Here is a 24743-nt window from a genome sequence, read left to right on the forward strand (position 1 = left end):
GCTAAACCACTTTTTTTTTTAGTTATTTGTTTATAACTTTTGCAATTTTTTCGAGCGGGTCTTGAATTTTTTCAAAAACTTTCTACATGCGATCCCGACTGGATTGAGCGCTCAACCATATTTTTTCGAGACTTTTAAAAAGATTTGACTTAAAAGGTACATGTTGACCAGACTATAGTGTGTCTTGTATAATGTTGTATCTGACTATTTTATTTTTTTAATACAAGCAAATTCTACTGCAATAAAGTGTAATTATAATAACACTAGTAATATTCAAATTGTTTTATTTGTTGATTTAGTGTTTGGGTTTGCCGTAGATAGGAACACAAATGAATATACTTTTTTAATGAAACAATATTTACTTAATATTTATGTAATAAAATCTAATATATATATATATATATAAATATATATATTTGAACCTTATATGGGTCGTAATGTAAATGTATTAATATAGTATAACAATTAACAACACTCATTTTGAGATCAAAGACTACATAAAACACGATTAGTAGTTCTTGTTACTAATATCATTCGAGTATGAAAACACATTACTTGCTAATTCCATAATCGATTATCAACATTAGTAAACCAAAATAAATCGATTATGCCGATATCTCATAATCGCCCACCTCTAGAACTAACATAGTAAATTGCTGTAATGATTAATTTTTTTTTTAAATCTTTACGGCTCTGGATACGAGTCCTTTGTAGGTATTAGTTATTAAAATTTGTTTCAATATGCAGATGGAAGTTTTACCCATTCGAATATCACAATATGGTCATGAAATTAAACAAATAGTTTGATATACAATATATAAAAGGACTGTCTTTTTTTTGTTTTGTTTTGTTTGTTGATGAAGATTATGTACATGGCTCATAAATAGTTTGAAATAACATTATTAACAGTTCCTACTAACTTTTATGTATATAAATTTCAGCTGTAGTCATTATACTTCACGGACTAAGATATGATTGGAAAAAATAAATTTTGAAAAATGTCACGTATCATATAAAAAAATTAAATAAATAAATAAAAGGTAGTCAGTATTTTATTGTAATGATAAATTAAAAAACCACAATACACTAGAATAGCTATATTTAATATTAATTGAATTGTACATCTTGTCTCGCTAGCTCCAACAACATGGGGTCGTCGAAGAATTTATTGATGGACACGTCCTCGCTGAGACCCTTCCGTCTCCTCGTCTTTATCATGAACTCACGGGCGAGGTGTGTCGCCGGCTGAGGTTCTAGAGGTCTGCAATACATTTAATAAGCAATCTTGTTTAACATGAATAAAATAAATAACCGAGATAGGCAAAGAAAAGCGACTGGAAGGCAATATTTCATAGGTTGCAGATTAAACTTACTCCGGTTTATGAAATTTTGATTCAATATTAGCAGAAATATATTAATTCGGATTATACTATTTTCTACCTGATAACGATGCTCTTATCCAGAGGATCGCCGGGCACGATCTGCCAGTGATGGAACACCTGCAGGCAGAAGGCCTGGCCCTGCGTGTGCGTCCTCAGGTCCGTCTCGAAGCCGAACGAGTCGATCGCGGGGACGAAGGCCTTGATCGTGTACAGAGGCGATCCTGGGACGGGGGCGTCCTGGGTCACGTGACCTGGTGATCACAGTACATTGAAGAAGTGATAAGTCTGCTGGTGGGGTGTCAGAACGACAAACATGGTTTGGATTGTTTCTACGTTACCTCTCCTCTTAGCGAGCACGGTGTAGACGGCGGACACGCAGTCGGCGGGCGCCTGCACCTCCACGAACAGGTAGGGCTCCATCAGGCGGGGAGTCGCCATGAGGAACGCAGAATACGCCACCTTACAACACACGCAACGGCCAATATTAATCTGAACTTGACAGATGTAGATTATTGGACCAGATGCTGACACAGCCATAGGCGTATTTAAAACAGCTCATACACACAAACAATGCCGTGTCTACTTTAATCTGGTCCAATACTCAGTACAGGGTTTATCGGTGATGTGTACCCGTCTAGCGGTGGGGATGATCTGCCCGCCGCCGCGATGGAGCGGCTCGTTGGCGATCACGGCGTCCAGGATCTTAAACTTCACGTTCCTGATGGGTTCCTCGCACAGAGGACCCTCGCGAGTGCCCCACTGGAAGCCTGTAGTAATTAATAAGTAATAATTATAATATGACATAATAAAGTCGCCAGTGTAAATTATTCTCTTTCAATGAATAAGTGTGGAACATTGTCATCTCAAAGGTATACTGGAGGTAATAATGATTTTATATTAAATTTAATAACACAAACAACCCCTGAAGCCTCTGTCAATAAATCTTTTTCATTTTGCAATAACGTTTTATTTCTGTAGTTTTCATTAATTGTGTTTTCATATTAGTTCCCACCTTGCACAATACTGTCCTTGACAGAGGCCAGCAGATGTTTGTCGACCTCAGAGGGCAGCGTGTCGTCGACCAGTATATTAGGACCCGCGGCGTCTGGACCGAACGCCCAGATGGACCGAGCCGCCAACAGATCCCAGTCGTATCTGTAAAATTATTTTGTATTGATATGATAACGGCCAATACTATCAAAGACCTTTTCAGTTCAATTTTACGAAGTTCTTTTTGAAGTTAAAGAATTTCTTAAACTTTTCCACTATTAATAATCTTGCATAATATGTTCTGAGAGCAACTTTTTATCTTCTAGACCATCTTCTGTATTTTACAAGTCATACATCTATAGAACAGATACATAAAGTTCGTGTGATCATTTACAATGGTAAAGTAAATTCTTTTTACTTATATCATATGGTTGTAAGTATGTTACACATCATTTTTACAATTTTATTTGTCTGTCTGTCTGTTTTTTTCGATATTAACAGAAATTTCACGGGAGGACAGCTGATGTGTTGGGGAGTAATTCAGGCTAGATGTATGCTTGAATTTTTATAAATTCTATTTAAAATAGATTATAAAAAATAACTTTTCAAGGATAAAGTAGAGCTAGTTACTAAGTAATAAATGTCTTTCACTAACTTGGTCTGGAAGAACTCTCCCAGTCTCCTTCTGTCCCAGGTAACACAAACAGCTCCCGCCTCAATATCTTCAGCGAGTCCTCTCTCTAGAGGTTCAGCGATCATGGTCAGCTTGTTCCTCTTGTTGGGAGTCTCCGCAAAACACTTGAGAGATGAAGTCTCTACCACCGTCTCACAAAAGGAAACTACTGGATCTGCAACTGTGTAACATCACATTGTATAGCATAAAATAATAGTTTTTATTTTTGTCTCATATTATTTAGTTTGTCCCAAATTGTTAACATCTGACCTAAATTTGCTGCACTACTTGTGGTACAGACGTGGCAGTTTTGATTACTATAGTGATGTTATATAACATTGGGAACTATGTACACGAATTATAGTCACTTTTCCAATGTTCAGCTCTTCTTTTATTGAAGCAGTTGTTCATTGTGGGGTTATGATCCGTAACGGTTTACTTATTGTACTCATACAAGATAACTAAATTATATTTTCTCAAGCAGTTTAGACACTAAAAGTACAGTTTCTATATATAGTTCTCCTACAAGTTATAACTTATAAATGTCTTGAGTTACTCAATACGTATAATATGTACCTTTAATATCAATCTCCGAGTACATATCTCTAAGGTCATGCATCACACAGTCTAGATACAACTCCCCTGTCCCCAGCACAACGTGTTCTCCGCTTTCCTCCACACGAGTTGACAACACCGGATAAGACTTGTTCACCTGGAGAAAGGAATAAACATAGACAGCTTATAAGAGATGTGCAAATGATTTAAAATAGGATTTACAAATTTATTAATACTAAGCAAGTAGATTATATTTTAAAATATTTAATGCAGACACAAATAATTCTTACATATTCAATTTTTAAAGTTAACTTTTTTTTTTGAGCCGATATTTTTATATTTATCTCTAGTACGAAAAAAATATTCGTGATAACTTAACCACTTTAAGGAAATAAACTCTACGGTTAACCTTCCCTTAACAGTTGAAAAACAAATAAACCAGGAATTTAATAAGATAATAACCTTTCTAAGCCCGTCCAACATTTTAGGCAGCTCGGATGGGTTGACTGGCTCAACAGCTATCTTGACAACGGCTTGTGTGTTGAATCTCAACGGCTTGAAGGTGTGAAGCTCCTCTTCCTCATCAGCGGAGACCACAGTGCAAGTCTTCACTATAGGCTGGTCTATACCTTCTATGAGAGCCCAGCAACCAGCCGGAACTCTGTTTAGTTCCACCTATAAATGTTAGGTATAAGAATTATCAAAGGTAGCTGTTTTAATAATTAATACATACAATCGTGTGTTGATATTCTTGTAAAAATGTTCAACAGGCCCCATTTCCTTTTTTTAAATAGTCAACTCAATAAAGCTACAGGCATAGTTTTATTCTAGTAAAAGCCCATCGACTCTTATCCTGGGACATCTTAGTGAAACCAAGATATTCAATCAAAGAACTAGTAAAGAAATATCACCATCAGCTGCTGAGAGTTAAAAATAATTAAATTTCCTCTGAGCTTCCAGTTATACTTTCGTACATTGATTTAAAAAATACGCCTCACAGAATCTTATAATGTATACCTTGTATCTGGCTTCATAGATCCATAGACGACCAACATTCATGATCCTCGAGTCCTCTTCATCCTGCGAGGAGTAGTTCTCCCCCAGCACACGCACAGTCTGTCCCGCATACAGTGTGCCGGACATTATGCGAGCCAGCACCTGTGGAATACATACATTTGAAACATGTTCTTGTGCTGACGACTATATATTATAGGGATGCATAAAAAAAAAATCTCTCTGGTGTGATTAACAGAAGGATAACATTTAGTTATTGAAACTGGCAACACATATGATCAGAGCACATTACGTTATACCTATATTTTAAAGAATATTTTTTTCGATTTAAATAACTTTTCGACCGCTACCTGATTAATGATTCTGGTGATGAAGTTAAAATGAATCTTTTATCACTATCAACTAAAGATCACTGTTAGTAAGCATTTGTAGTATGAGATGGCATCATAGTAGTTTGTTCGATGATAACTCTTAGGAAACATTCATTCTGCATTAAAACAGGCAATATTGATGTCAATAAATTAATACGATAAAACCATACATCATATGAGGTACACCGAGAGGAATGTACAACGAATAATATGATATACAATGAGCTTCATACAACACATTTTTCAACCACTTTCAGGACACGACCGCTTTAGCATTAAAAATGTATAGTGCTCTAATAGTTTCTGCCTCCTCTGTTTGTGTATGGAAGGGATCTCATTGGTTATTTATTTTCTTTAAGGCGCATTTTCATTGGTCGATAAGTCGGTTGTTAGCCCGATTGCGGGGAGTACCCGCATGCGAGCTAACAACCAATGAAATCCACTGGTCGATAACTCGGTCGATTAAACGTGTGCGGGTGATATCCGCATTCCGGAATAACGGAATTCGCATGCGTTATAGAAATCACCCGCACCCCGTATGCGGGCTCTGACGACCAGTGAAAACGATAAACTCTTTGCGGGCCCTATGGCATGCGTTACAGAAATCTCCCGCACCCCGAATGCGGGCCTTATCGACCAATGAAAATGCGCCCTTATCGATACAAGTCATTGTTTGAATTAATCTACTATTATTGTAAACAACACCTTTGATACTTAAATTTTCTTTTTTTATTGCCATAGTTATCTTCTTGCTACTCCCTAAACTAAGCTTGTGTGGAAGAAATATTCTTTCGGCAATAAGACCGCATTTTGACTGTCAGCCTATACTTTCGTTTAGTATAATCATTAACGAAAACTATATAGTGTTGTATAAAGTTAAATATATAAATATCGTTCCACACTCACAGCTTTGTGTAATGTATTGTGTGTAGTAAATAAATAGATATAATATATACAGATCATTCTACACTGACAAGGAAGAATGTGCAGTCGTCTGTAGGGTACATCTTGGTGGTGTGAGCTACGAGTCTGCCGGACTGGTCGCAGGTCATCATGTCGTCGTAGAGCGGGCCGCTGGCGCCGCGGTAGCAGTGCTGCACCTTGCGGGGAGCGGCGTCCAGCGGGGAGGGCACGTGCCGGACCAACATGTCCACGAAACCGCTGGAAATAATACAATTATCTTTGAATATTATTATTATTATTTTTTGTTAGGGCAATACTGTTATAGCCGATATGTATATTTTTAAGAGTAAATAGGTTTTCTTTTAATGAATTATTTTTAAACATGAGTGAAGTCTGACTAATTTTATATGTCTTTATGTTTACTGTTGTCAATGTTAGCAGCATTTATCATTTATAACATGAGAAAATAATAAGGTAGGATATTTTTATAAGATTTATAAGGATCATATAATAATTTTTAATAATATTATTGCGTATGTATAATTCTCACCAAAAATCACCAAAGAATCGGCTGCAGACCAGTCTCAAGAGCGGTCTCACGTTGAGTTTAGCTTCCTGCTTGGTAAGCTTGATGCCCAGCTCGGCCAGTACTGTGAGCAGGGTGTCGTCTACATCACCCACCACCTACCAGACAAACATTCACAGCAAAGTTATTAAAACTTGCATTTTATATAACATTCATCAAACAAATACCGAATCCATCTATATGGTGTATATGAGTGACATATTTTTTTTGAGTTTGTGTGTGTGTGTTGAGTTTGAGTGAGCAAAAGATTAAAAATATGAAAAATAAACACTTCAAAGAATACTTTTACAAATATACTGTTTTACATGCCACATCCAATTGTTAGTTCGAACGGGTTGAAAGAAAACATTCTCCATAAATGCACAAAACGAAAAAACAATTTAAATAAAATCTCTAATACACCTGAGCGAATATCTTATACAGCGGTTCCAGTATGAACTCCACGAAGCTCCTCTGAGCTGAGGCGTGCGGCTGTTTCTTAGTGAAGCGCCGCGTCTTATTATTGAAGTACATGTCGCCCCACAGCCAGCGAGACATGTCGCCGGCCCGCAAGCCGTCGTGAGACCGCGCGTACATAGCAGCGAACGACTCCAATGTGAAACACACGTCGTACAGCGACGACGCGAAGCAAACGTTGCCTGGAACATGAGAAGAAATGTTCTATACAACACTTGACAGAGGTTACGGAGGAGTGAAACAATAACATCACCCGAGGGATGCAACCCATACGATTAGAAGTATGTAATAAATCTTTAAGCCTTCAAATGACATATCTGTAGCGTTAACACTTAAATATGTTAAGATAAACACCTAGTAAGGGTGAAAACACAATGGGCGGCTCATCAGCGTTGTCCTGAGGCTGGTTGGTCTCAAGCATCGTGTTCAGTTCGTCTATGATGTGCCTCAGCTTGTAGTACGCGTCCGCGGGAGGCAGCTTCAACTCCAGTATCAGGCGGTCTATCTTGTTAATGCACAGCGTCAGCGGCACTCGTTCTTGGACGGCGTGCCGTAACAACCGCTCGGTATTCAACATTATACCCTCTGCCGCGTCCACAAATAACACCGCACCTGTTATTGGAAATTTTCACGTCTTAATGTCATCATTAAAAACATTATAATTATAACATATTATTGTTATTAGTACATAGTATTTGACTACACTAATATTTCATAAAAAAAAATACCATCAGATATCCTCAATGCAGCGGTGACTTCATCGCTGAAGTTCACATGTCCCGGAGTATCCATAATGTTAAGTAAATGTGATTTTCCCTTGATATCCTTGAGGAGTAGTGTGACAGGCATTGATTTGATGGAAACTCCCCTCTCCTGTTCAACAAACAGCGTGTCCGTATACCTCATGGGGATTGTTGTCTCATTGTTGATGGTACCGGGATGTGTTTGACGGATAAGGCAATCCACAAAAGATGTTTTACCTAAAAAAATAATGTAATTATGAAATATTTGACTAGGCATCTGTCTATAAAAAGCTTAGAGCTTTGAATTTCTATATACAAATCCTTATATTGAACACACCATTGTGTAAATGTCCCATCAAAGTAACATTTCTCATGAGGTTGGTGTTGTCTAGCATGTCCGCTAAATACTCCATGTCATAAGTGGTCTCCGGCAAATGTTGCTCTTGAACTTGAAACTTCTTGTGTTTAACCGGCTCTACAAGTGGTTTGTCCAGGGCCTGTGTATCCTCTTCTTGTACCACCGTCTCCACATCTGGACCATAAACTTCAACGGCTTGTGGATAATATCTAAAATTAACAACAGAATTAAATTTTATTATCTATGGGATAAAACAACTATAGGAAAAGTGTATTTTTGTACATGTTATTCTGCTGTATATTCTATATTACAATAATGGTTTACATGTGTATGTCGTTTATTAATGCAAAGTTAATTTTGAGACATCAATCCATCCTCCAATATTTTATCATTTATGTTACTAAAAATACTTGGCAAACATTTACACTCTAAGATAGCATCTTTGGATTTAAAATAAATAGGTTTATTGTTCGATAACAGTATAATATGCATGTTTGAAAAATGGAAATAATAACTGCTATTTATACACCATTTCAAAGTCAATTAGATTATGTGTAATGCTTGATATGGCATATAATGACTAGGTCAATGGGACTCACCAATTTTACTTACTTTTTAGAGGCAGACAATTAATAAAAGCTTTTACTATCCAGAACCCAAACACTGTTCTAAACTTTAACGTTTTGAAGATTCAGATAGATAAAAATAAATTTAATATATCGTATATTTACATAACGTGTCAGAAAATAAAACAAACCTCTTGTCCTCATGCAATACAACCGACATCGGAGCTACTTCGGGCTCAGCGTCAGCGTCCTCGTCTTCCTCCATAGCATCTTCATCACCATCGCGGTTATCCTGGCCATACACACTCTGTTCATCATCAGAGTCGGATTCTAAATCGGGGCCGATGTAGTTACCGAATTCGTCATAAAGATCCCCGTCCATTTTAATTACCAAGGTATATAAAGTAAAAACAAATGTTCTCTGTTACCAAAACAAATGCCGCTTCCACTTACGGCGTTTGACAGATAACCTCATTTTTTAAATGCTAGATATTAAAAACGTCTGCGTTCAAAGTAGAATGATTAGCAAATAGGTTTTTTATAATTATATGGAAATGTAGTTCTTTTTAATTATATTTAAAGATATGAAACTTTCAGAAATTTTGAAATACATATATTTATATAATTTGTTTATAAACAGAGCCCAGAAATTATAGCACATAATATGATGAATGTGTCTATTCTATGTTTCATCTGTTTCATGAACTTGACTTGTTGTTATCTGTCAGCAAAGTCTTTTCAAATACAAAAATGGCTGCTGTGCAACAAAATTTATCTAAAATGATTTCTGCACAGTTGCGAAATAAAGCAAATGAGTTTCTTAACTCTAGAAAAAATGCCAATAATCTAGCCGACATTCTTCAAATGTTTGAGGTAAGGGAAATCAAGAACTTTAGTGTAACGGGCGTTTATATGAACTACGTCTTAGGTTACGTCTCTAAATATTCTTCATCATATTACAGGCTGAAACGGAAAATTACACCCCGTTGCTTTTAACAATTGAAGTGATCTTTACGGAGCTATTAAAACGAGGTGATTTAGTACAACATATTGAACCCTTAAAACCAATAGGTGAGTTGAGCGGTAAAACATTCTACAAAATTAATTATTGATTTGGTGGAGTAAGTACATATTAACGTAGTTAATGAAAGCAGTGTTCCAGTTATGAAGTGTCCTTTGACAATCTGTGTATCTACTCGTATAATCTGAACAAGTACTAATCGGCAATCGCTTAAAACTGCATTATTTATACTAGAGAAAAAGAGCATGTTTCACACAACTTGTACTCACTGATTTAATTATTTCTCAGACCGTAGTCCTGAGGCAGAATATACAAGATGGCTCAACGAGTGTTATGAGACCGCTCTCTCCCGTGTATTGGAATGTATTCGACGCGGACGCACCAGCTCTCGCCTTCAGGCCCTAGTCACATCTTGCAAATTGATGCAAGCTGAGGGAAAATATCCTTTAGAACACACCAGTGGTTACTTCTTCCCCTCTGTTAGATTGAAGGTATGTGGCTATAGTAAGTTGTATTAGAAATATTAGAAATAAATTTATAAGGATGTGTCGGTTTTAAATTGACGTCTCAAAATTGTGAAAACCAAATAAAAAATGATACTATTTCCCAAATCAGTGCTCTTGCGACCTGCATTAATGTAAGAAATAGGAAATTAATTTAATTGAATTTTGTTATGATTTTTCTGATACCACAGGCAGAAACTAATCATTGAAAATATTTATCAAAACTAGTATATTAATTTTTTTATCATGTGACAAACTTTGTATAGAAGTGTGTAAAAAACATGACATGTCAGTCAGCTGATGATATTGGCATTATAGTTAATGTACTTGTAATAAATAGGTTGTGTGTGAATAATTAATATCTGTATTGGTTGTATGTATGTGTTGGAATATAGATTATATATATATGCTATGGCAACAATTGTTTAGGAAATAATCTGATAAAGTTTTTTGTGTTCACATATTTAAAAACCTAGAAGTGATTGGTTGTTTATCATATAATAGCTTTATGAAAAAAATTGCGAAATTTTCTACCTTACATTATTTAAATTGTCATTAACTGAATAGTTTTTGTTCTGTGTTCATATAACATTTTTTCTATAACAATATTAACTTTACACAACTATAAACACTGTTAATATTCTTGCCTTGGATGTTTCATGAATATATTTCTATAGACAATCAATAACTATTAATTGTTAGATTTAATATGTTACTGATATAGTCTTCAAAGTAAAAATAGTACTTTTATTTAAAATAAGTGTAATATGTGTCTTAGACATGTATGAAACTAACTCTGACCTTCCACTGTCAATTCTTAATGGCTTAACTGTAAAACATTTTTGAATTAATGTGAAGTCAGATAACACCTCAGTCGCGGATGTGACCTACATTAACACCAAAAACTAGTTATAAATACATACAAAATTTGGTAAAATTATCTCATAACATATGCATATATTTTTTTTGTATTTATTCAAAGTTGTTTTTTCTGTTCATATTGTTTAAGCAACGAAGTGTGCAATTGTGTATATGAGAAATAAACACTGGCAGTATATGAAGGACAACAGATTATAAAAATCTTTTAAATTCATTTCTATGGGAATAAAAAAGAATTGTTAGGGATTTTGCTTAATTTTATTAAAATAAACTTTAACTTAGATGGAAATAGACTAGGGAGCTTTCTTAGGATGGTATCCTTTGATCTTTTTGAACTAATTTAGTGTAAGCTCAAACCCAAATATGTTGTAGTGGTCAACATGTATACTTATATTATATATTTTTTGCAGAATATATTTTTGGTACTCCTGGATTCTGAAATTTCCATGTCAGCACCAATAGCTCGCTTCCAGGAGTTCACAGAGTACAGAGACGTGCAGCAACATGGCCTTAAAGTACTGTCGACACTGGCTTGTCATAAGTACGTTTCATTTTTGCATTATAGTCATTTGTTTTGCAGTTTAAGTAACTGTCAGTATGGCCTTGTACAAATCAACATAAATTACAGAATGATATAATGTCCAGTGCACACAACTCACTTGAAGACGACTGACAATGTTGGTTAATAAATGTTACTTTCGTTAACAGATCTCCATCTCAGACGTACATGCAAAATTATCTAGAGTTGTTCGACAAGTTGTTGGCATCGGAAATACCAGCAGAAGTGAGGAAGACAAAAGATAAGATCGGTGAAGAAGATTTCAAAGTACTGTGCGCTAATGAAGGTAGGATTTAAAGAGTGATGGTATTATGGTATTGTAAATATTTCTATGCTGGTGCCGTTGGTATGGATATATCTCGCTTATAATGTCTCACAACACTCCTGGATCTCCAGGCAAGCCGTCTTTCCCATACAACACATCCGTGTGTCGTCGTTATGCCAACCGTTGCTGGGGTTTCTCCTGTCAGTGGCCCTTGTGTGAGTCCCCTCGGTCTCATCGCCGCGCCCTAGTGCTTCTCGTTGAGAAACTGATGCCGCTACTCAACAAACCTCACCTGGCCACCGACATGCTCTGTGACAGCCTGGACGCGGGTGAGTATTGGTACAACCGGTTCAGTAATCTAAATAGCGTCCTATTCGGATTGGAATAAATGAGACACAAATGTTTATTTTAATTAAAGATCGCTTGGTGATGACCGCGGGACTTGTTGTTGGTATTAATAACGCCTGTCAATCTCCATGGGCAGTGAAGATATTCTATTTTGTCATTTTTTATGCCATTTCTAATATTTTCATAAATAAATTAAGTTACTTAAAATACATCTAAGATTTTCGGCTATATTACGCGTTTCGGTTACTTTGCAGCAACCGTGATCACGGGCAGACGAGATGTGAATGTCTGTCAGTTGGTCTTGATTGGTTTTGCCACGAGGTCCTGCGGTGTGGTCACGGACATGGGATTTTATAATTTCTTCGAGGGGGTCCCCGGTGTTGGATAGATTCCAACCATCTTCTTTATTGATACTGGGATTTTTTTTAATTTCCATAACCTCGCGGATTAATCTCGGGATGTATGTACCTGTCTTCACGCACTTGTGTAGTCAAAGTCAGCACGATGTGAACACACAATGAACAAATTAGGCCACTACATGTGACAAACCACAGTCCATCTCTCGCGAAGACGTGGAGATTGCTGCAAAGTAACCGTAATGTCGGGATTATGTAGTTAAAAAAAAAAAAACGCGTCGTACATCCGGAAATCTCAGTTTTATTTAAGTGACTTTTACTATAGCCTGTCAAGGAGTCTTTGTGCCTTTGATCAACATTTTAAATATCCTCTAATCACATCATTATCGAGTGATAACTTTAAAAAACTATAAGTTATTCGAATTAAAACAAACGTATTAGTCTTGGGATAGAATTATTAACGATTACTTAATTTATAATATACACATAACAGATCTGAAAGTCGGAGCGCGTCACTTTTTATTTATTTTGTATTTTTGACACAGTAATAAATAATGACCAGTTCTATTGACATCGTATTTGACATATAATTTCTTTAAAAACTAAATACATTATTGTGAATTATAAATGTCATTAACGTTGTTCATACCGCGCCTCTGTTCATGACGAACCGACAGGTGTCAGACGCAAACTCGGCGGCTGGGTTATAGTTTGTAAATAAAGTTATTCAACTAGGTACAAACTCGTTCTATACAAGCGAAAAAAAAAACCAGATATCCTCGTATATAATATTGTGTGTGTTGTGGACAGGTGGTCCTATCAGCATGTTGGCTCTGCAGGGCATGCTGGAGCTGGTCCGTCACCACAACATCGACTACCCGGACATGTACGACCGCCTGTACGCCATGTTCGAGCCGGAGATGTTCGCCACCAGATACAAGAAACGCCTCATCCACCTCGCTGATATATTCCTCAGTTCCACGTAATATCAAACTACCCAATACCAATGAATCCCTCATGTGTTTACTGATATACCTAAGAGACGTGCTCTTGACATGTTTACGATATATTTCTAAATAATAAATTAGTTTCGAGTCCCCGAGTCCGACCTAATTCAAAAGAATTAAATAAAATATAATGCTACCTTACAATTGTGCGGGCTTTGTGAAGGGTAGTGATGGTCAGCGCTATGTTTATGTGACTGGCAGTCACCAGGCGACTGTCAAACATGATTCTTGTCAATACAAAAACATTCAATGAAGTTCGAAAGAAAGATACAGAGACGCCCTCAAGTTGTGAAGCTGCCAGGACCAGCAGGAGTTCAGTATATATATTGATGTATTTGAATTCCATCCTACAGCTCTTTATAATTTCCAGTCACCTGCCCGAGAGTCTGGTGGCAGCCTTCGCTAAGCGTCTGTCTCGCCTGGCGTTGGTGGCGTCTCCCGAAGACGCCATGGGACTGTTGCAACTGGTGGGGAACCTTCTACTGAGACATACTGCACTGAAACGAATGATTTGTTGCGAGGACACGCCCGCTGTCAGTAAGTTTCAATACAAGTGGAACAGATTTAGCTCTGTGGTATATATAAACTAAAACACTCTGTACACTCGTCCTTACTTCCTGTTGTTTTGTAAGATCGTTGTAGAATTGATTGTGAATTCCTTTTCTCATAACTCAGTGTCTAACGACCCCTACGTGATGGAGGAGTCTTCCGCGTCGCGGTCCAGAGCCCTGGGTTCGTCTCTGTGGGAGGTGCGAGCCTTGACGCGGCACTGGCAGCCCACGCTGGCCACCGTCGCCAGACAGGTCACTGACCCTGACAGGCGAGCCCCCATCGACATCGATCATGCTGGAGAAGAGGTATACTGAGTATTCTCAGTGAAACTTCTATACAGAAAGTGGATACTTACTGCATTTAAAATTCTGGTTTATTTTTAATGCAATATTGAAAGTCGATGACCCGTTTATAAAGTTTAAAGCTTCTAATATCTTTAGTACAAAGTTGCTGTATAGCAAAAAAATTTATTTAGTAGCAATGACATTCAAACTAAATATAACTATTGGAATAACATAAAACAGTTAAATTTTGCTGTTCCTTATATACTGATTAGATAATGAAAGTCATAGAAGAGAACTTGCACAGAAGGCTCCAAATTGTAAGTGTAAAATGTCGTTCAACTTTCCAGATGTTCGATGCGGAACTAAAGAAGAGGTTCAAGACGATAGAAGTGAACTTCATACGTCCTCAGAGTATGTCGCTGCCGTCCGGGGAGAGACTCGCGCAGTACTGGGAGATAATGGCCTGAACGGAAGAGTAGACTAAGACGTCAGAACACTTGCACTTGACTAACAGCTGAAGGAAGAACTTGGATATCTCTTGAAATGTTCCACAGATAATGTTAGATGGATCTACTATGTGTCGGCATCATAATTGCTATGTGTTGGCATTATAATTACTCTATCTGCTATGTGTTGTGTGTCGGCATCCAGTATGAACATTTCCAGTTTATCATTAATCAACCTCCTTGGATCGTTATAAATGTTCATTTGTTTTTTTTTATTTCAACTGGATAGTGCTCGACTGTCGAGAAAAACAGGAAATGCTCCATATGTAGTGTACAGAAGGTACGGACCCACAAACAAAGCTGTCGGAAGAGTCCAAGAGGTATCTATAGTTTAAGTAAAGATATATAATTCTTTTTTGACATTGCCCTAATCAAAAGATCAGTCAAAGGATTTGATGGAGCAAAAAAATAAATGACCAAATAAAGTAAATCTAGATCCTGTAAAATAGTGTGTCCCTAGACCTCGGCTCGCTTGAAGCAGTGACCTCACCGTCAATATCCCAGTCCCGGTAGTATAATATATTATTTATAATTTATTTAATAAGTATAAAATATTTTGCACTTGTAGTAGCTATGTGTGTATATATTCTTCATTTTCTTACATTTTTGTTGTTAAAATCGGAAAAAAATGATTTTAATGTTTCATAATTGCCATAAACTTGTTAAATTGGTTATTTTTTGATTGTGGGAGCTAAATAAGGTATTGAAGTTTTTTGCCGCAGATAATTTCAATAATTTGTGATAGTAATTTTATTGAAATCATTCTGTATGTTTTTATATTTGTTACTGTGGCTCATATACATGGTGTATACATTATTATTGTTCTTATCCACAATTCGACATTGTGATATATGTAAAACGTATTTTTAGTTAAGTTTAACATTTTGCCAGTAACTGAAGTGGTGCAATATAACTTTTTAAACGGTTCGTTTTTTAAATACATTTGTATTTAATTGTTCAGGTTGTCGAGGATACAGCAAGCGGTATACTTTCTTTATATTTGAGTGTCCTCTCTCTATAAGACTCGTGTTATCGAATTCCCTTCCAGTTCTAAAGTTCCAATAAATTATTGCATTTAATGTTCAAGTTGCACAAAGTATGTAACTGTGTATATTTCCCACGTGTCATATTAATCACTTCCCGTTCAACTCTTCCTCGCGGTGTTGGCTTACTTTAAGTCACGTGCTACTTCAGTTTTTTCGCTGCCGCCATTGATAACTTTATTATTTTTTAATATTTTTTTCGCGACCTCGCAGTCTCGGGCGCGGTGCGACCGTATCGCCTAACTTTACGCAGAACCTATAAGACTGTTAAATTCCATTTCTTATGTTAAAAACTTGGCCCCTATATGATTTGTAACAGAATCTCGTTAATCGTTAGCGCCCCGCCAGTCGTGGCCGCGCCCCGTATCATGTGATTATTTGAAACAAAACATAGTTTTAAGTTAGGATTAAGATATTATTTTATTATTCGTGTAAATGTTCTATTATGAATAAAATATGAGTAAATATTATGTTTTTAATTAATGTCATGCAAAACATCAACGAGGAACTCTGTTACGTATTTATTAAAGCTCCATATGAATTATTTCAAACACTCTCACTCGTCTACAACGGCTTTCCGCACCGCAACAGACTCATTCCAACAAGTCCAATAAAATCCACGAGCTTCATACAACGGATGCCACTAATTATTGCTCTACTCTATAAATACCGTACTTGGATCACGTCAAATTCAATTTTCGGTAACGAACACTTTGAATATTCTTATTAAAAAAATACAAAACTATAATCCGTCAAACGAATTTTATATAACTATAAGCCTCTCGGTGACCGGTTTAGTAAACATCACGTGACTATCTGTTCTTGGCTGTCCCGCGTCGACTTGGAGTGACAGCACGAGATCTGAGGACTGTTCTCTCTGCTTTGGGTGTCGGCGTCCTCCGAATGGCTCTCTTCGTGGATGACGACTGTCGTGTTTTGACTAGATTTGCAGCATTGTTCTTCTGGAGGAGGTTCCAATTTCTTGCAACAGCCGCGCCGCTCACTATGAAGAAGTTGCGCATCCTCGACCCCAGGACTGTCTTCCTTTTCGCTGTCGTGATGACAATGGACACCGGACTGCATCTTTTTAAACTTGGCAACCTTAGACGGACATCGTTTGGCGCCATAGTAACAGCTGGCGTTGCTGTGTTCGCCGCCATCTTGGGTATTGGCGGGAAAGTAGTGAGAGGGCTGTATACAGGTACGAGTTTGACAAACAAATATGTCAGACGACTGGGAATCCATGGAAGTGTTTAGTAGCGGAGGCGTTGAGTTTTCAGCTGAAAAAATAATTAGTACGGTATTAATAAAACAAAATTAATTAAGTTTTAAAGGAAATGCAAAAAAGCAAATGACTATTTTGTTATATATACTCAAAAACAGGTTGGTTAAAAATCGAGAGGCTAACATTTTATATTCAAATTAAATTGCCAAATTTATTTAAAAAAAATCTGATTACAAAACTCAATAATTCATTGTAATCCCAGAAAAGTTATATCCAAGCAAATTCATAGGAATTTCTATATTCTAATGGAACTAACATGATTCAGACCGAACAGCTTATTTTTTTACAGCTACATCTATATTATGTACTCATTTAATTACCTAAAAGAACTAAGAACACGTGAGTCTAGAACGCTCTTGACAAACGATTTAAAGGTAGCAGGTCTACGTACAGCGTAGTGGAAATCATGAACATCTAATACTGTGTTTGGACAAAATCAATCGAAACTAAATATGACACACAGGTGCAATACGAGAAGCATTCTAGAGAAACGTATTTTGAGGAAAAATAAAAGAAAAAGTTGTGATGGAAACGAAATGAAAACAAAGCGACACTACAGCGACCGACTTCCTACATATAACATGGTACTGGGCGTGTACTTTCGTGTGTACGCGGTGTCTGCCTGTTGGAGTTCTAGCGCGTCCATTTCCTTGCAGAGCTTGCCCTCGCACACCTCCCAGCTGCACTTCTCCGTGTTGCAGCGGTCTGGGGAGGGGATAGTAGGGAATCTTCACCTACCTAACATTAACCTACCCAACGTACTACAGGCATTCGATAACATTGAAATGATTTAGAATGAGACCAGCGACATATAGCGCATCTGTTGCTATACTATACGAACCAGTGTCGTCGCATTCCGGCGTACAGATGACGACGCGCTTGGTGCTGAAGCATTGCATCTGGAGGCGAGTTAACTTGGTCCCGAACAGGAAGTAACCTGAAGGAAGTGGGATAATTTACGAATATATTAAAATTAAAGCTTACATATATATTTTTTTAATGAGAACCGTCCGTACACGTCATGCAATTGATAACTTCTTAAAGATTCTGATTTAAAAGACCACATAAATAAAGAAATATTAAGTTGTCAGTCATATCACACATGGCTTTATTATTAGTGTGAAGAAATACTTAAAATGAGAATCAAATCATTATAATTAAAGAAAGTGTGCATTAAAACTACTATTACAAACAATAACAATGACTTAATACACGATCTCTTGCTAGAGCACGATAGCTCATTTGTTAGGACAGCTGAGCTGTGATATCCCCGAGCTCTCGGTTCGAACCCGTCTCGTGATGATACATTTTGAATTGTATGTAAATAATTCGAATCCTAATTCAAGCATAGAGGTTCCAGTGCGCAAGTCTAACCCAACATCATGCCGAAGACCACGGCCAGCATGAGGTGAACGTTGTAGATCATGACGGCCAACATCAGCAGGTACCCCACCACGTTATGGACGACGAACACCAGGGTCTGATGACCGTTCACCAGGGTCCTAAATATATTGGTGCCATTATAATTATTAAAAAATGTGCATTCATTTTAAACCACCAGCTTTGACCTCAACTGATTAAGTGTCTATGCCGGAGCTATGTCATTTAAATTTTCTTCATATTTTTTCTGTTCTGTTTCAACATACTTGCCTTATCTTAAATGTGTCCCACTTGCTGACTTGCCCCGAGCTTGTGTTGCGACTGGTCGTCGCTTCCATGGCATTCGCTTGCTCTCGATCGCTGTGACAAAAAAAATCTTTTATAGAATATAATATAAGTTATTGTAAAGACAGATATGTAATAAATAAACGCTGGTTTAGTTTTGGAAAAATAAACATATATTTTCTATGAACGTTGATATGATTTAACTATTTTTATATTTAAAAAAAAACAATTAGAAATAATTATCCTAGATTGAACATCGCTTTTAAATTTTAGATCTTCTTCCTTCTCACATTAATCTAAAACTAAATAGTTCAGTCTTAATTTTTCAGATTCTACCTTCCTCTGTATAAGTGCATAAGTATATTTCTCATCATGATCACCATCGTCGTCGCAAGAGTCTGCAGACTCGTCGTGGTCATCACGTATCAGTGATCCGTATATATGATAAACATTCTTGGGAAGATAGTTGCAGTGGATTCCCCTAGCTTGCTGCACCAGCACTTTTTGGCGCTATTTACACCCCAAGGCCTTCTGTACCCTCTTCCAGCCAGTTTCCCGGCTGGGCTTTTGGTTATTCCGCCACTGCTCGGTGAGACCGTCTTTCAGTCATGTCTAAATACCCGCGCCCTCACGTATTCACGTATGAGAGGCGGGCCTTTTAACCTCCAGGCCACCACGACTTACAAGTATATTTCTCATGGCTTGCCAAATATTTCACTACGCGTTGGGCTATAACCGTTCACTAGCCATCAAGGTCTATGCTTACAATCGTATCCCAACCGTAAGGTCAACACAGTAATTACCTCCGACATGAACAACTTTCCTGAGTAATGCGGTGTAATCTATCATAATCCGGACATAACATTTTAAGCCCCATATCAATCAATCACATTCCAAACAAGCAACTTATTGTTATATTTTTGTATTTACAAACAACTTTGTCTCAGACAGACTGTTGTTGTTGGCAAGATATCGGATTAATTTTATATGATCATCATCAGCCGAGGTGTTCGCCCACAGCTGTATAGACCTTCCTCAAAATCTGAATCGTTTCTTGATCTTGTGCCTTTTAAATCCACCGAGATTCCCTCCCCATAGACTAGTCAGATTGATCGTCTATCGGCCAACCCACGTCTCCTTTACAATCAATTGCCGCCTTTAATATTTGAATGAACTTTATTATTCTTGAGAAGTTTTCAATTCTATTATTATGCAATGTTATATATTGTTAATAAAAAAACAATAGTTTTGAGTATAAAAAATAAATTTAAACATATCAGACATTCAAATAGAAAATATCAATATTTTTTAAACAGTATATACACAGGTAACAACAACCTTATAAACAACAACGTTAGTCTTGTGCAGATTTTTTAATTATAGATTTCTTTTATATCAATTTTTATAGTTAATACGAACGTCGTCATTTTGAAGGTCATCAGTCATAAACTGCGACCGATGAATAGGATATTTGAAACACGACGTCCTTGAAGTCGTATGAGCAGTACAGCGTCCAGTCGTATTACAAATGAAGGCGAAGGAACCTTCAGACGTAAACCTTATCTTATTTTTACGACGACCATTTCAATCACAGAATAATTTTAACTGCAGCATGAATACGGAAAAATAAATTCCAAATGTGTTCGGAGATAATCGTTTCAGTCTCAACACTGAGTAATTAAACTCAAACTATGTACTTATATTTTAATTTTAACTTATAATGAGAGGTGCTTTTATTATCTAGTTATTTGTTTACACTGACATAATAGATAATACAAATGAGTTCATATTAAAAATTGACTGATTTATTCGGAACAATGCTGCTACAAAACTTCCAACACTTACATTATCAAGACTTAACACCTATTAATAATTTTACAAACACAAGAACAGTTCCTTGTCATTTTGGGAATAAAAAGGTTTTTGCATTTAGTAAATAAATCGTATTTAGCTACAAGTTTCCGACGGTATTATTAAGTTTGTGTATGAGGCTCCTCTATTGTAAATTATTGTACATTTTAAGGGTTTAATTCTATTTTAATAAAAGCGTGTCTATCTCACCGCTCACATAACAAGTTCCGTCTTTCGTCAGAGCCGTGAGGACGCAATTTCCGAAGTGCCTCGCGCTGAACACGAGCGAGATATACCTGTACGGATATCAAAGAGACCTTACTTCAAATTATTAATATTAGAATGAATACATAACTTACAATTCATAATTGCTATAATATTTTCAATTACATAGTTTTCATTACGAGCTTTTATTATATATACCTAAAGTAGAAAAAGTTTTAACATATATTAATTGTGATCTTTAATATGTAAATTCAATCGTATGCCAATTGTGTTCGGTAAATGACATCTGTCGCATACTTGACTATAAATAACATTATCTTCAGTGGCATCACGACATTCTTAATACTATCCAACTTGTCTGATTCTCATCAAAACTTTTCTTGTTCTCAATTTTTAATATTTCGAAACCATCTCACCTTCGATCCCTCGAAGAGCAGAGCCACGAAAAACAGCACTATCCAGGTGAGAGCGAACGACCACCTCGTGTTGACGACCAGACCAGAAAACAGGAAGTCGCCCAGGTCATAGCCAAACCACATCCACATATGCATCATGACTTCAGCTGATATAATTATATTATAATTACTAGCATATCAAACAGAATATAGCGAAGCAAGCAGGTCTATTTATACTATCTGTGAGATATGTCTGTACAAATATCTTAATGTTCGCAGTTCTTGATATAAATTTTAATATGATTAGAGCGAAGTAGCGGCACGATCCACATGACGAGTGACGTGGTCGGTGATGGACATCGACTTAGACTGACGAAGAGAACAAAGATCTTATCAGTGAACCCAAATATCTAGGTTTAGACTTGTTAATATAAACACTGAGGAACAATGGTTCATGTTAGTAGAATTTATAGAGGAGTTAACAATACATATAACAGAGTATATTTTTGTACACTGAAAACGGCTCGCAATTATCGTTACGGAGGATCCATTTAGTTATACATATGTATGTGTAAAAGTATAAGTATTTTAAATTCTTCTTATATTGACGTAACAAATAAAACAGCCTGATCGAGCCGAACCCTGGAAAAATTTGGTTATTACTGCGTACGAACAGAAAAAAAGACTAACAAAACACAATAAGTTGGAATAAAATTAGTTTTAAATCTAAAGTGATTCTCACAACTATACTATTGTATCAAGTTTATTTTATCACTTGAAATAGCGTCTATATTTCATTGAAAATAAGGAAAATATACTCTATTTGTATCATCTGTATATATACAGATTATTTAATGAGCGACCTGATATCTCCTTACATTTCAATGCAATGTTTTAAAAAGATAGCTTACATTGTATTGCCCTATCTCGTGTTTTTACTTGTCACTGATATAATATTTATAATACTAATGTAATCAAATAATTATCTGTATTAAATACTAATTTATCAAATGTTATTGGCGCGATAACTCGGTTGTAAGTATGAGTAAGATTTTAACGCTATGGGAATGTTGAGGATATGTGGGAAAAATGCAGCAAATCTAGTCAGGGCATGATAGTCAAATTGGTAAAGCAATTGGCACGCGATATCCCGGAGGTGTCGGCTGGAATCCTGCTCGTGTAGATAATTTTTTCATTCTATATTTTAGAGGAAACTTCTCAGCATTCCATGGATTCACCGTGTTGCATGGAGCTCATAAAGCTCCTTTGACAGTGTCTTCGACTTACCACCCAGGTGTAGGTTTAGAGGGTCCCTATCTAAACGCTCCCCTCTGTCGTCCAAACTTCTCTCTATCCAACTAAATTTGAAAAGAACCTACTAGGGCCACCTTTAAAGTACGTTCCAAAACTGAATTAATATTTGTTCTGGACAAACCCAAGTCTTTTTGTAGGTTGTAGAAAGATTTAGCTGTTATACCTCTCGCTCCCACTTCTACCGCGTACAAATCTACGACGAACCTATTCCTAGTGAGTTCGTAAAACTTATTGGCTTTTATGGCATGGTCTTGGGGGATGTTGGTTTCCCAAGAAACCGTAAGCTCTATTAACACAACGCGCTTTAAAATTCGCGAATACAGAAACATGTCTGGTCTGGACGCCGACGCTCAAATATGCTCTAATATAAGTTGTATGTATTATACGACATGGAAATGACAACTTGAAATAAATTGTGTTGTAATATTACGACGAATGTTTAGCCACATAAATTTATTACTTATATATTTTGGGTAATATTTAATGTTATTTAAAACAGACATTTGAAGACTGTTAAATAAAGTTATTTTGTAATCATAAAAAGCTCCAATATACATAGTGATCTAGTGTCGAAAAGAACGTTATTCACGTAATTTATGATTATTACCATTATGATTGAACATTTCAAACATTTTAAGTGTTGTTGTAAAAATATGAAGCTATTTTAATTCATCATCAATTAGTATGATTGTTTTTTATTATATGTTATCCATTTATTGCTTTGGATACATCGAAATTCGTAATTTTGTATGTTTCCAAAGAATATGTCAAAGGAAACATGTGAATTTTTATAGTATCAACATGGATGTGTTAATTTTGCATTTATATTCTATATAGAATTTGATATTTTAAATTGGATAAATTAATAAAATATGTGTAATTGCTGGATACCATTTTATATTTTTCTGATATTGATTTTAATAACACCTACAAAATAAACCAGCCAGATATAATAAATAGTAGAAAAAAAATGGCCATTAGTTTTTTTTTTATCCAGGACATTAAAAGCAAAAAACCATACAAAAACATTCAAGTAAGAGAAATATATATAAAAATAATAATTATGTTTCCCAAATTATAATTAAAGAATATTAAGCTTCCATGTTCCACATTTTAAGTGAATATCACAGCATTATTAACATGTTTATAGCCTACTGCTTCCTTAATTAAAAATTATAAAAATTTTACTTTCATAAATTAACTTTCTGCCAGTTGGAGATGAATCAAATAGAATTTGACATGCCAATAATAATCAGGAAAATAATGAAACTGCTTACCACAAAAAAAAACTATTAATAGAATTAAACACACTACAAACACATCTCCTTCGAAATATTATAGATAAAATAATATTTTCGTATACAAGTTGTATGAAATGTGAATCTCTTTTTTACTATTAATTCATGTTTTTAAGGGAAAATGGAAACAGGAAAATAACATTTACTGACATGAATACGCAATATCAAATCATAATAATTAATTCAGTGAAACTCACCTGTGGCCACCAATTTCTATCACGATTCACAATACATTCTATTTACAATTTCATCGCCCTACATATTATAAGATAAACTCTTATCAAGTACTATTATCTAATTCAACAGTAAATACACTTTAAACTTTGTATTGAAATACAATTAATATAATGTTAATTGAACTGAAAAATTTAATTTAAGCTTTAAATCCCAGACACAAACGACAGTGAAAGTATTTGTTTCTAAATAGCCGTAATTTATATCGCTAAGATATATCACAATTATACAAAAAGAGGCCGATGTTAATGACAAGTGACACTGACAATGACAAACCGTCTAAAGAAGAAAATGACATACGGATATTCTTTTTTTTTGTAAGTTAAGGCTGTCAATTAGAATCCAAACTTTTTGTTTTTTTCTTTTTAAGAATAATATTAATATATTTTTAAATTCAACAAAACTTCCGACCAAACATGTGTAATTTTCTTATGTTGCTCGCTTCATGCTTTTATATTGAAGAATATAAACATAACCTTTGATAAATAGTTATACGGGTAAAATTTATTAAAATGTAAAAAAACATAGTTTGTTCGATCTAAAAAAAAGAAGTTAG

The 24743-nt window shown here is 35.8% G+C and overlaps 3 protein-coding genes across 4 annotated transcripts; 1 reads left to right on the forward strand and 2 right to left on the reverse strand.

The window, feature by feature from the left end:
- Positions 1-1082: 1082 nt before the first annotated feature.
- LOC116765522 (116 kDa U5 small nuclear ribonucleoprotein component) lies at positions 1083-9073 on the reverse strand. The gene is made up of 16 exons (XM_032655001.2): positions 8789-9073; positions 8011-8240; positions 7659-7910; positions 7285-7542; positions 6877-7112; positions 6439-6572; positions 5960-6146; positions 4618-4758; positions 4063-4275; positions 3622-3757; positions 3028-3226; positions 2395-2537; positions 2013-2149; positions 1721-1841; positions 1441-1633; positions 1083-1261 (listed from the first exon to the last, which is right to left on the reverse strand). Exons 1-16 carry the CDS (start codon positions 8977-8979, stop codon positions 1108-1110), a joined length of 2925 nt encoding a protein of 974 aa, XP_032510892.2. The 5' UTR covers positions 8980-9073; the 3' UTR covers positions 1083-1107.
- A 239-nt stretch (positions 9074-9312) lies between these two features.
- Positions 9313-16385, forward strand: LOC116765486 (nucleolar complex protein 4 homolog A). Its single transcript, XM_032654941.2, has 10 exons — positions 9313-9470; positions 9560-9668; positions 9907-10109; positions 11411-11541; positions 11709-11845; positions 11956-12153; positions 13339-13510; positions 13906-14072; positions 14211-14392; positions 14719-16385. The coding sequence occupies exons 1-10, from the start codon at positions 9348-9350 to the stop codon at positions 14836-14838; spliced, it is 1542 nt and encodes a 513-aa protein (XP_032510832.1). The 5' UTR covers positions 9313-9347; the 3' UTR covers positions 14839-16385.
- Positions 16386-16425: 40 nt separating this feature from the next.
- On the reverse strand, positions 16426-24456 carry LOC116766643 (uncharacterized). 2 transcript variants are annotated; one of them, XM_061527024.1, is made up of 7 exons: positions 24151-24456; positions 21363-21508; positions 20932-21038; positions 18856-18945; positions 18580-18707; positions 18047-18142; positions 16426-17200 (listed from the first exon to the last, which is right to left on the reverse strand). In XM_061527024.1, exons 2-7 carry the CDS (start codon positions 21498-21500, stop codon positions 16725-16727), a joined length of 1035 nt encoding a protein of 344 aa, XP_061383008.1. In that variant the 5' UTR covers positions 21501-21508; positions 24151-24456; the 3' UTR covers positions 16426-16724. The 2 variants fall into 2 exon arrangements, with proteins under 2 accessions (XP_061383008.1, XP_032512453.2); XM_032656562.2 differs by having other exon boundaries at positions 20932-21017; positions 24151-24452.
- Positions 24457-24743: the final 287 nt, after the last annotated feature.

The sequence above is a fragment of the Danaus plexippus genome (assembly GCF_018135715.1).
Source record: "Danaus plexippus chromosome 3 unlocalized genomic scaffold, MEX_DaPlex mxdp_34, whole genome shotgun sequence".
NCBI lineage: Eukaryota > Metazoa > Arthropoda > Insecta > Lepidoptera > Nymphalidae > Danaus > Danaus plexippus.